The sequence below is a fragment of the Schistocerca americana genome, chromosome 1, assembly GCF_021461395.2.
Source record: "Schistocerca americana isolate TAMUIC-IGC-003095 chromosome 1, iqSchAmer2.1, whole genome shotgun sequence".
NCBI classification, from domain to species: Eukaryota; Metazoa; Arthropoda; class Insecta; order Orthoptera; family Acrididae; genus Schistocerca; species Schistocerca americana.
Genome location: NC_060119.1, coordinates 764,678,594 through 764,692,222, shown reverse-complemented (window position 1 = coordinate 764,692,222; position 13,629 = coordinate 764,678,594). Strand labels below are relative to the sequence as shown.

The window sequence follows — 13,629 nt, the reverse complement described above, 5'->3', positions numbered from 1 at the left end:
AAAATACAGTAATGGACTCAAACATCCCAGAGCAAACAAACAAAGGACAACACGCATCAAGTAAACAGTCAGAGGCAAACGAAATCTTAAGACAGCCACCAGAACAGGCACAAATAGAACACGAAGTGACACACATGTTAGATATGGAAGAAAAATTTCAGCTGACATATATAGAATACAAAGACACAAATACAGACATTAGACCATTCTTGCATAGACCGCCAAATAACCCACAAGTCGAAACAACAATAAAAACTATCAACACAACCATACACAACAAAATAAATGAAAACACAACTATGGAAGAGTTACAACTACTGGTTTATATAGGAACACTCACTACACTAAATATACACACTAGGCAAAGATCAGAACCAACCAACACACAGAAGAAACCCACAAAACCAGCATGGCAACACAGGCTACAGATCAGAATAGAAAAACTGAGAAAAGACATCGGACAGCTAACACAATTTATAAGAAATGAAATGTCAGAAAAAAAAATGAAAAAGGTTAGGTAAAATCTCACAACAAGAAGTGATAGAGCAATTAGATGAAAAGAAGCAGAAATTACAAGCATTGGCCAAACGACTTAGAAGATAGAAAAAAAAGTGAAAATAGTAGGAAACAAAACCAGACACTCAACACAAACCAAAAGAAATTTTACCAGACAATAGATAACACACACATTAAAATAGACAATCCACCAAACATAACGGACATGGAACACTTCTGGAGCAACATATGCTCAAACCCGGTACAACATAACAGGCATGCACGGTGGATACAAGCAGAAACAGATACATACAAGACGATACCACAAAGGCGTGAAGTGATAATTTTGCAACATGAAGTCACCCAAGCAATTAATTCTACTCACAATTGGAAAGCCCCTGGAAAAGATAAAATAGCAAATTTCTGGCTAAAGAAATTCACCTCAACACATTCACATCTAACTAAATTATTTAACATATAATAGAGGGAAACATTCCGCGTGGGAAAAATATATCTAAAAACAAAGATGATGAGACTTACCAAACAAAAGCGCTGGCAGGTCGATAGACACGCAAACAAACACAAACATACACACAAAATTCAAGCTTTCGCAACAAACAGTTGCTTCATCAGGAAAGAGGGAAGGAGAGGGAAAGACGAAAGGATGTGGGTTTTAAGGGAGAGGGTAAGGAGTCATTCCAATCCCGGGAGCGGAAAAACTTACCTTAGGGGGAAAAAAGGACAGGTATACACTCGCACACACACACATATCCATCCGCACATACACAGACACAAGCAGACATTTGCGAAGGCAAAGAGTTTTCAGAAAAAAAATTTCAGAGAAAACTCTTTGCCTTTACAAATGTCTGCTTGTGTCTGTGTATGTGCGGATGGATATGTGTGTGTGTGCGAGTGTATACCTGTCCTTTTTTCCCCCTAAGGTAAGTTTTTCCGCTCCCGGGATTGGAATGACTCCTTACCCTCTCCCTTAAAACCCACATCCTTTCGTCTTTCCCTCTCCTTCCCTCTTTCCTGATGAAGCAACTGTTTGTTGCGAAAACTTGAATTTTGTGTGTATGTTTGTGTTTGTTTGCGTGTCTATCAACCTGCCAGCGCTTTTGTTTGGTAAGTCTCATCATCTTTGTTTTTAGATAAATTATTTAACACTTACATTGCAGACCCATACACATTCCCTGCTACACCTACACATGGAATAATTTATCTGAAACCTAAAGATCAAGCAGACACAGCAAACCCAGCTAAATATCGCCCCATAACATGCCTACCAACAATATACAAAATATTAACTTCAGTAATTACACAGAAATTAATGGCACATACAACACAGAACAAAATTATAAATGAAGAACAAAAAGGCTGTCGCAAAGGAGCACGAGGATGTAAAGAGCAACTGATAATAGATGCAGAGGTGACATATCAAGCTAAAACCAAACAAAGGTTGCTACACTTTGCATACATTGATTACCAAAAAAGCTTTTGATAGTGTACCCCACTCATGGTTACTACAAATATTGGAAATATACAAAGTAGATCCTAAATTGATACAGTTCCTAAACATAGTAATGAAAAATTGGAAAACCACACTTAATATCCAAACAAATTCAAATAATATCACATCACAGCCAATACAGATTAAGCGTGGAATACACCAAGGAGACTCATTAAGTCCTTTCTGGTTCTGCCTTGCTCTGAACCCACTATCCAACATGCTAAATAATACAAATTATGGATACAATATTACTGGAACATACCCACACAAAATCACACATCTGCTATACATGGATGATCTAAAACTACTGGCAGCAACAAATCAACAACTCAACCAATTACTAAAGATAACAGAAGTATTCAGCAATGATATAAATATGGCTTTTGGAACAGACAAATGTAAGAAAAATAGCATAGTCAAGGGAAAACACACTAAACAAGAAGATTACATATTGGATAACCACAGCGACTGCATAGATGTGATGGAAAAAACAGATGCCTATAAATATCTAGGATACAGACAAAAAATAGGAATAGATAATACAAATATTAAAGAAGAACTAAAAGAAAAATATAGACAAAGACTAACAAAAATACTGAAAACAGAATTGACAGCAAGAAACAAGACAAAAGCTATAAATACTTATGCTATACCAATATTGACCTACTCATTTGGAGTAGTGAAATGGAGTAACACAGACCTAGAAGCACTCAATACACCTACACGATCACAATGCCACAAATATAGAATACATCACATACATTCAGCAACTGAAAGATTCACATTAAGCAGAAAGGAAGGAGGAAGGGGATTTATTGACATAAAAAACCTACATTATGGACAGGTAGACAATTTAAGAAAATTCTTTATAGAATGAGCAAAAACTAGCAAAATACATAAAGCAATCACTCATATAAATACATTGGCTACACCACTGCAATTTCATAAACACTTCTACAACCCTTTAGATCACATAACATCAACATATACGAAGAAAGTAAATTGGAAAAAGAAAACACGACATGGCAAGCACCCGTATCATCTAACACAGCCACACATCGATCAAGACGCATCCAACACATGGCTAAGAAAAGGCAATATATACAGTGAGATGGAAGGATTCATGATTGAAATACAGGATCAAACAATAAACACCAGATATTACAGCAAGCATATTATTAAAGATCCCAATACCACAACAGATAAATGCAGACTTTGCAAACAACAAATAGAAACAGTAGCTCACATCACAAGCGGATGTACAATACTAGCAAATACAGAATACACCAGAAGACATGACAATGTAGCAAAAATAATACATCAACAGCTTGCCTTACAACATAAACTTATAAAACAACATGTTCCCACATACAAGTATGCACCACAAAATGTACTGGAGAACGATGAATACAAATTATACTGGAACAGAACCATTATAACAGATAAAACACCACCACATAACAAACCTGACATTATACTCACCAATAAAAAGAAGAAATTAACACAACTAATCGAAATATCTATACCCAATACAACAAATATACAAAAGAAAACAGGAGAAAAAATTGAAAAATACATCCAACTGGCTGAGGAAGTCAAGGACATGTGGCATCAGGATAAAGTTGACATTATACCAATTATACTATCAACTACAGGAGTCATACCACACAATATCCACCAGTACATTAATGCAATACAGCTACATCCAAACTTATGCATACAACTACAGAAATCTGTAATTATTGACACTTGTTCAATTACCCGAAAGTTCCTAAATGCAATGTAACATATACCGTACAGTTAAAAGGAAGTCACGCTTGATCAAGGTCTGCGTCACCTTCCATTTTTAACCAGACATAACGTCTGAGACAAGAAAGAAATAATAATAATAATAGTGTTTCAGCATTCTTGGAAATTCAGGGTTCTTGGAAATTCAGCTCCTAAGGTTGAATTTTATGAAAATGTTAAGTTATGAAAGCAGAATCACTTTTGATCAGAATTTCATTTACAAAAGATTATCCTTCTATTGCCTAAATTAGCATCAAAAGTTCAGAAGCTGTTGCAGTTTGTGAACTAAACCAAAGAAACCTATTTAACAGTCATCATGACAAATTGGATTCTTCAGATTTTTGCAGGAAGAGATATTGACTTTTAATATATTAATTTTTATTAGGCCTAATATATTATAATAAAACTATTTTTGTTGTAATTAACATGAAAAGTAACCATTACTGATGACAAAATACATACCACATTTAAATGTGATTCCGTGTACTCGAATATCTGTTTGAGCTGCGAGTATTCAGTACCTGTTGCAAGGCTGATGCTGATGACTATAAAAACTCTTATCTGATTTATAGCTTTCTTTTTTTTAATTTCCTGTAGGAAATTAAATTAAACACATTGGAAGTCTTTAATTATGCAAAGAATGGCAGCCATGTAAAGGGTCACTAAATCCTTTATAGTTAGTAGACTTATACAAGTGCAATGGGCATAACAATGTTCAAATTTGATTAAAGAGAAACAAAAAATATGTGCAGACCATACATTCTATGTGATCAAAGAAGCAGGTGCTAAGCTAATATAGAATAAAATTTGTTACTGATATTGTAGTCACCTAATGGAGATTGCATGTTTGTGTGTACAGTTCTGAACGTAGCAGCGGGTAAGGCACCCATGCAGAGCACCACTGAGAGCAGTACCAGTGGTGGTGGTGTGCCACAGAAGGCAGTGGATGGCAGCACGAGTGCTTTCTTCACTGCTGACACGTGCACACTGACCAAACCTGAACGAGCTCCCTGGTGGTATGTCAACCTTCTGGAGCCCTACATGGTCCAGCTGGTTCGCCTCGACTTTGGCAGGGCTTGTTGTGGTGAGTCACTACATGCAGTAGTACTCTTGTCTGCTTGAAATAAAAAGCTTAGATATATTGTTTTTAAGTACTGCTTAACTTGCAGAATGTTTGCTGCAAATCATATATTTCCATTAGTTACTACTGAGTCAGCTTTCTTCACATAGTGACTCAAGTGTAGGGGCTAACATCTCCTATTATTCAGTTTTCATGACAAAATTTTTTGCTTAAAGTATTGCACTACTAGCTATTTAGAGAATGGTGTTCAGGCCTCACTTCAGTTTCTGTCAGCACAATTTTTTTATGAGCATAATTGTTACGAAATTTCTAATGTCAAGCCATCTGCCTAGGTTCATAATTTAATTTCACTAATAAAAGGAACACCTACAGTAGCAACATGTCACTGCTGGTTGTAAAATGTCTTTTTTGAATCATGCTATCTGAACTGAATGTTCTCTGAATCACCAGACACGCAACCAATCACCAAAATGCCACACACAAAGATAAAATATGTCTACATCAACTGTTTCCTATTCATTAAAGGGATATATTCAGTACAGGACTACAAGAATAGACCACATACGCCTTTGTGTCACATGAAGTAAACTGCTGACATATAATTACCTACAAGTAATGACTTACCACTTTAATGCCAATATGATATTTACAGTGAATAAACAGAATTGATTTACTTTCATCTATACAATAGGCCTGACAGCTTTTCTTACATGCTGTTTTTATAAGGGACAAATCTTTTATATTAAAAATGCTGACAAGTCTATCTTTCATTGCATGTTTACATCTGTTGTTGATACTGAACTAATAATCTGGAACTATATGCCCATTATATAGTAAGCAAAGCTGCCATCAGTGTCATAGCACTTTACTAGGCATAGCTACCAGTAGTGTTAAGCCCTTGCCTCTCTCCAGTCTAAGACCAACTCACTCAGCCAGTTATAGGGGACATGAAGTTTAATGGTATATAAAAGCCAAAATACTCCCTGAATTTTCACCTACACAAATTAATGCCATAGATGAATGTCAAGGCAACTGCAATAAAAAAATAAAGAGTAATCAAGAATTATTGGGAAACAATCAGTTAAACTACATCTTCCATTTTTATTAAAAAATATGATCATGAGAGAAGTAAGTAATGATATATAACAAATCTGCATGATATCCAGGAATTTTGGCACTATCTAGACTGTGTGATCATTCACAACTCCTGTTGTTTCAGCAGTAATTAGTTTTTTATCTTGTTATTATTGAATGATTATCTCGAATATGTTTCTGATTTCAGGAATGAGTTACCTACTAATTGCTGCCCACATTACACAGTAGGATTTTGTTTAGTTACACAATGTATGAAAAACATGGGTATTTCATTTTTCATGTCTCCAAAATACAAAGCTTCTGATCAGACAGTGTGTCCACAAACTGATCATACATCAAGAAAAAAATGTTTTGTTGTACTTCTTTACTACAGATAATTATAATTACAGCAATGAAAAGCAGCATGTGCTTCATAAGACTATGTAGAATTATAATAACACAACACAGTTTTGTACAGCATCATAAAAATGTCATATAAACAATTCACAGGAAAGAATCAAGCAGCTACAATTGTAGTACGAGTGGGAAACAATCGTCCAGATCTTGGAACAAACCCTATCTGCAACCGCTTCACTGGACCACTGGAAGAGGGCAAACCACTGTTCCTTCCCTGTAATCCACCAATGCCAGGTGCTTTTGTTAGTGTGCATTTGGAAGGATCAGTGCCAAGTCAACTGTCAATATGTGAGGCATTTGTATACACTGACCAGGTAAGATGTTTTCCACTTTAACTACTTCCTATAAAACAAGTTAAAATCTGGATCACATGAAAGTATTTTCTAGGAATGGAATGAGTACAGAAATAAACACTAAGTTGTGCTATAAAGTGGCAGTAGGTACCAAATGGTGAGAGATAAGATGCGAATACAGTGTAGTTTGTACTAATATAAGACATTTGCAAGTATATTCATTACTGTATAGGTTGTTGACAGGACTCGTGCATATAAAATTAATAGAACAACATACAGTGATGTAGAAAATGTAATTGTAGTATCATCAATCAGTTTGCCTTTAATAAAGTAAAGGCACCTAAAAAGTAGTGCTTATCTTAAGCGTAAAAATTGATGGGAAAATCAAGGAAAGCTTGAAAACTTTTCTGACATTTACAGACAAAGAGAAAATGTGGATAATGTCAAATAGAGTAAGATGTCTGAATTCCTGAGAAGAATGTGGAAGAAATTTAAAGTTGGACAGATAATTGAACATGTTCACAGGATAATGATAAAAATATGAAACAATTAGTAAAGTGTAACTTTAAGAAAGGAGTACAGCAGTTAGCATTCCTCCTGCTTAGTTTGCACACTTAAGAAGTAATTGAGGAAGAGGAGAAATTTATATCAGAAATAAAAGTGCAAGGAAAAAGAATATCAGTATTAAGATTTACAGAGTGTATTGCACTATTAACCTGGAAGTGTTAATAAAAGGAATACTTAGGTTACTTATTGAAGAATTTAGATTATGTAAAACAGAGAAGAAAGACAATTGATGAACAGTACCAGAAATGAGATTACAACAATCAGGAAATTAGTAATGAATAAGATAAAACTGTATTATTACTTAAGACAAATATAATATTTCACTTGCTCATGAGACTCACTAGTTGTACATTAAAGCGAAAAACATTCTGGTACCACATTCTGATCAGAGTCTTGCAACTACACTGTTCAAAAACATGTTTCCCATAATTTAACAAATCTACTTACAGAGTGATGTTGCTTACTAACAATCATTGCTATGATACAGTTCTTACAGTAATCATACTTATGCTAGGCAAAACAGTATACTGTACTTATGCAAACTGAAGTGAAGCCTCAAATAATTTTTTATAAGTAAATTGCAAAATACTAAGCATTGTTCATTTTTATATCTCACCACCTTGCTCTCTCTGTGTTTCTGTCAAGCTACCACTTATAAAGCCTATTTCAGAGTGTGTAATCAATGGCAAATACAGTGTCTGAAATCTGAATATATTCTTCCAAAAACTGTGCAATATGTATCTTTCTTTAAGAATGCTTTCTGTTGTATCAAAACTATTCTCTAATTGCAAAATTTATTACATAATAGTTAATATGCATTCATATTTGATAAAAGTTATTTCAAAAAAAGTCTATCAGAAATTGAGTATCAGGGAAGGACCAGCTCAAAATTTGTAAACAAACTGCATTATTAATTTTTAGAACCTGGAGATAATTAATTAGGAATAGGGATGAGGGGAAAGAGAGATAAAGTTATAAGAAACAACAAACAAAATGGCAGATCGACTAGAATATCAGTCTGAGAGAGACACAGTGAGCAATCAGAAGGAGGATATATTGTAAAGCAAAGTGTAAAGCATCTAAGATGACAACACATGGCTCATGACTTATTCACTGCAAGTACAGTCTGATGTCAACCATCAAACTGTTATACTATATGAAGAAAACAAATTGTTTCCAATTATTCCACAGGCACTTCCTTTCGAACGATGTCCTCAGTTCCGTGACCAGCCACCAGGCAGCACAGCTACGTACAATGGAAAGTGTTACATTTTCTACAACAGACAACCTTTAAATTTCCGTGATGCCCTTGGATTCTGTCGTAGTCGTGGTGGAACCCTAGTGGATGAGAGCAATCCAGCTCTTCAAGGATTTATAAGTTGGGAACTTTGGAGGAGGCACAGGTAATATTTGAGAAAGTCACTGTTGGTAATTATTTTGCATTATGAGGCAATCTGAACAGCATTTTGGATCCATAATTCTTTTACTACACATCTGGATACACAACAGTTCAGTAAGAGGAAATAGTTACCTTAGATTATTTCAACAAATTTTGAAAGTGTTTACACAAAGAAATCAAAATAGATGTACCAAAAATAAGTAAAAAAACTAGCATTGAAGTTCTTACCATAGAATGGCTTAAGAAAATTTAAAAAATAAATATGGAATGCTGAATTTTTGCTACTGGCTGCCTAAATATATGTTGATTCCTAAGCAAATTCTCCTCCACACACAGCCTGATAGCAAACATTTTCCCTGGAATACCATGGTCAACTTCCCTAGAAAGTATGCTCTCTCTCAGCTAGGCTGTAAACTGTAAACCTTGGCCCCACGGCTTTCACCTGTTTCTGATCAATCAGTAAACCAGACTCACTCTCCTGCACAGTGTCATGTTTCACTCTTCCACTGCCCCCTACATCCATTTGCTATGTTGAAAGGTTTATTGAAGCAGCTTGAAGTTATTGTGTAATCAGTCGACATTTCCCCAACAGCCTTATATTTATCACATTTCTTATATTGGTGCGGGATTCTGGATATCCTAAAGAGATCAAGTTGTTTCCAGTTTTTAGCCTGTACACCCCTGTCACTATGTCCATTGTAATCCAAATGTGTAGTGGGAGCAGATTCAGCATGGTCTCTACCCCAGCAGTGGGTGTACTGCTAATTCTGCCTGTTATGGCTAAACAGCCTGGTCTCTACAACTTAGCAAGCTCCTTAGTAGCCACCTTCTGTTTTACTTTCTTCCACTATACTATGGACCCATCAGTTATCACAGATCTTATATCCAGTATATACTCTTGGGTTTTAGACCCCAAATTTTCCCATAGGCTCATCTAGTGATCATAAACGTATCTTTCACCTTGGAACATATACTCCTTTTGTGAGGGGTCCATGATACTTTTGCATCCAGAGTTATCCACAAATCTCCCCCACCCCCCTCCCCCACCCCCTCCCACAGGTGTAGCTTCATCAAGAAGCTTCAGATTCCAGTATGTGTATGCTGGAAATGCTTCCTTATGAATGGTACAATAATAGTGTCTTAAGACTGACTCTTAGATCCTGTTTCCTGCATCAGTTTTGCACAATGACCAGTGTACATCATGCCATTGTTTTATCAGTACTAGCAAATTTGCTAAATATTACTACGATCAGTCATCTGCGAATGCTTGGAAAAAATAGCCTCTAGTATTTAGCTCTTCAATAAGTTTATTCACCACTAGATTCCGCAGCAGTGCTGACAAAAGCCCTCCTTCCGGACATCCTCTGGTGCTGTTGATCGCCATTTTTTTGTTCATTTGGTGGCTTCTACTTTTCTTCTGCTCAACATGCCCTTAATCCACCTACATATGGTGGTCTCAATACCGTGCTCTTCTGCAGCTCTGACCATGGATTTGAAGGTCATACTGCTAAAAGCCCTTTCAGTGTCCAGCAAGATGCAGAGAGCAGTTTCATGAAAACATTGCACTTCTTCCACCTCCCCAACAGACTGGTAAAGCTCTGTTTCACATGATTTGCATCACTGAGATGTATGTTGGTTTGCAAGGAGAGGAAATGCAGTTAGTTTCCTTTCACTGACATGCACATTAAACAGTTTTTCTAATGTAGCCTTAACCTTGGTGCAATCAATTCTCCCTAGCTTCAGAATGAAAACAACACTCACTGTCCTCCAAGCATTAGGAATGATTTCTGCCACTTGGCTAACCCTAAGCACCCTGCATAGGACTATAATTAAACTGTCTCCTGTTTTTCTGTTGTGTTAAAAAAAAGAAGAAGAAAAGAAATGTCCACTATATGACTGTTAATTAACAGCCAAATGGTGGAAATTTCTTTCAAAAAATTCTACATGACTGTGGTCCCCCCTGGGATGACAGTTTTGCCTGCTTAATTGCAAGGTTGTATTTTGAGAGGGCCTCCTGATATTTTGCCCATTGCCCTTTCCTTCTTGCAATGTTGAATGGTCTTCTTACCTGCTTCCTTTGTGACTCCAGGTCATTGTCTGACTAAGGTACATTGTTGTTTGTATACGTTTTGGTGATTGGATGATTTTCTAAATGAAATGTCAAGTGCAAACATCAGTGTGTCTGACATTTTCTTGAAATCAGCTGGATTTCGTATTGAAATTCTGACTTCAGATAAGTGTGAGTTGAGGTCTTTCTTGTACGAGTCCCAGGCTGTTTTCCCACAATTCCTGTAGGCCAAGGTCTCTTTAACACTCACTTCAACCTTAAACTTAATATTCATGTGGTCAGATAAGGATAGCTCCAACACCACATGCCATATTTTGATACAGCTACCCATTAAATTGGACCCAAAAATTATGTCAATTACTTCTTCCCTCCTTATATTCATGAATGTAAGTTCCCTGTTCCTATTCAGCATCTTCAGATTGCTTTTGAGTAAATATCAAGAATGTACTTTCTGCTGTTGGTGTTGCTGCTTCCCCACAACAGATTGTGGGTATTGCCATCATGACCAAGCAGTTTTTATTGTCCTGTGAGCAGCTGTCTACCAGCCTCCTCACAAAACCTGGAAAGGAAGAGTATTGTCCTTGTAAAGAAGGTGAGCTGAGGCCAATACAATTTCCCTCATTCTTTCTTCATCATGCTGTTTCATCCTGATGTTCACAAAACTTTGGAACAAAGGTCTGCCATTGGTGTGAATGAAATTCTATGTTTGATAAATGGATGTTCTGGAGTTCCTTAGATTTTTAGTATAAATCAACTTTCCTCCAGTTCTTCTGGGGCCTGAGCACCCCTTTTACTTACTTAGGGTCCCCGGATAAGAGCATGAGGATTTCGCCATCCAGTACAATCGTTCGGTTGATTACACTCTGATCCTCTGTCGAGACCTTCTGGTCCTGCACCCTTATTTTCTGAAACAAAACCTTTGGAGGAGTACCCTTAAGAAGTTTTTGTACCAAAATTGATACCTTTGTGGTCTTGAAGAGCTCAGCTGCTGCCTTGACCAGCAACTTCACCTGCTACCACAGAGATACCCTGGGTACTGCCTCCTAAGTCAATCCACTGTTTCTATCTCCTCACAGACAAAGATAAGAGCAACTATGTCCAGATAGATCCTCCTGTATTTGGGGCCTAGACTAGCATCCCCCCCCCCCCCCCATTTTTCTGAAAGAGCCATCTGAGTAAGCTCAACTTGCTGTGAGGTCATGTTGACCAGTGAATATGCCTACTGGATAACTGCCAATCTAAAGGTTAAGACTGCACTACTGTAGGTCTGTTTCCTGCCCTGCCATTTACTAGACATAATTATTGTGAAAAATGGGTACATTAGACTTCTCCCTTGTTCTCCTGATGCCTTCCTTAGAGGAAGGGGTCTGTTTACCCCTTTCATTCTGAGACAGTTTTTTTTTTATTTTTATGTTTTTTAAATTTTTTTTGAGGTCTTGGGTTCAAGACCTTTTAGTTCCTCCCATTTTTGTTAAGAAAACCGTATTTTACCTCCCTGTTGTTTCTGTTCTTTAAGAAGTTTTCTCCTCTGAGCTGCAGGCAAGAATTTAACCTTGACCTGGTCCAATTTCTAGTTCTTGGGTTGATCTATTGTCCAATCCAGTTGCAGGAACAGCTGCCATTGGTTCCACCCCTAACATTTGCATATTTCAGGTCTCATCATCCGGTTAATAACGTGCTGTCCACCTTTTGAATGAAACACAGCAGCAATTCTGCATGGCATGAATTTGACAAGTCCTTGTAAGTTGCCAGTGGTATGTGGCACCAGATGTTCATGCACAGGCCATGAAATTCCTTTAAGTTATGGTCTTATGCTTTGTGAGTACAGAGCTGGTGGCTGATAGCATCCCAGATGTATTCCACCGAGTCCAGGTGAGGCAAATTTGATGGCCAAACAATCAATATGAATTCACTGTCATGCTCTTCAAACCACTGTAGCAAGATTCTGCACTTGTGACATACTTTACCTTCTGGGAGATGCCTTCGGATGCCATTGAGCATGAAGGAATGCTAGTGCTCCACAGTGATGTTCACGTAGACCACAGCTATTATGGTGCATTCGATACTACCACAGGTTGCATGGAAGCTCAGGTGAATGTCCCCCACAGTATAAACCTGCACACAGGGTCCTGTGTCCGTGGTTCACTGCATGTTTGACCATTTGCTGGATGGTGGTGTTTGATGACAGGACTATCTGTAAAAGCAAAAGTAATTCATCCAACCAGGTGACACATTTCCACTGATCCATGGTTTAATCTCAATAATCCCGTGCCCACTGCAACAATGTTGTCAGGTCAACAAGGAAACATGTAATGATCAACTGCTGCAGAGCTGCAAATTCAACAATGTGTGCTGAATGCTGTGACCTGAAACAGTCAAACTGGTGTCAGCATTGTTATCAGATCTGCCACAGATTGTTGCCTATCATGAATTACAGAATGGGCAAACCTCTGTCCTTGACATTCTGAGATGATGCTCCTATTTGTGGTATCACCATCATTCAGCCACTTTCTATAGATGCTCACAACAGTAATATGTGAGCAGTGGACTAGCTTCACTGTTTCTAAAGTGCTTACATGCAGGCAATGGGCCATAACAATCTGCCTGTGTTCAAAGCCACTCACTCAGTGGATTTCCCCATTAGCAGCCCACATCATTGTTAGAATTATTTCCCACTTCTCTCTGCTCCACTTATATAGCTTTCTTATCACATCATGCTCCTGCAATGGCACCAATCAGTATACAGTCTCATGGTGGGCAGTGATCACACTGTCTTGGCTTATCAGTGTTTGTTACAGAATAAATAGTCTACTAATCAACTGTTAATAGGCATGCACAGATGGACTGAAAGCATAAATAACATTAATACCACAGAATCACCAATCAGTTTATACAGTTCACATGAGACAGAGCAAATCTATTTTGCCTTTCTACCTC

At 37.3% G+C, this 13,629-nt stretch overlaps 1 protein-coding gene across 1 annotated transcript in view; it reads left to right on the top strand.

Moving 5' to 3' along the window:
- The window catches only part of LOC124545382, a 184,938-nt gene that overhangs the window by 133,756 nt on the left and 37,553 nt on the right, over positions 1–13,629 (top strand). The window contains exons 2-4 of the mRNA XM_047124295.1: positions 4,653–4,877; positions 6,459–6,679; positions 8,417–8,628. Coding sequence (XP_046980251.1) covers positions 4,682–4,877; positions 6,459–6,679; positions 8,417–8,628 — 629 coding nt within the window. The 5' untranslated portion in view covers positions 4,653–4,681. The remainder of the gene's footprint in view (positions 1–4,652; positions 4,878–6,458; positions 6,680–8,416; positions 8,629–13,629) is intronic.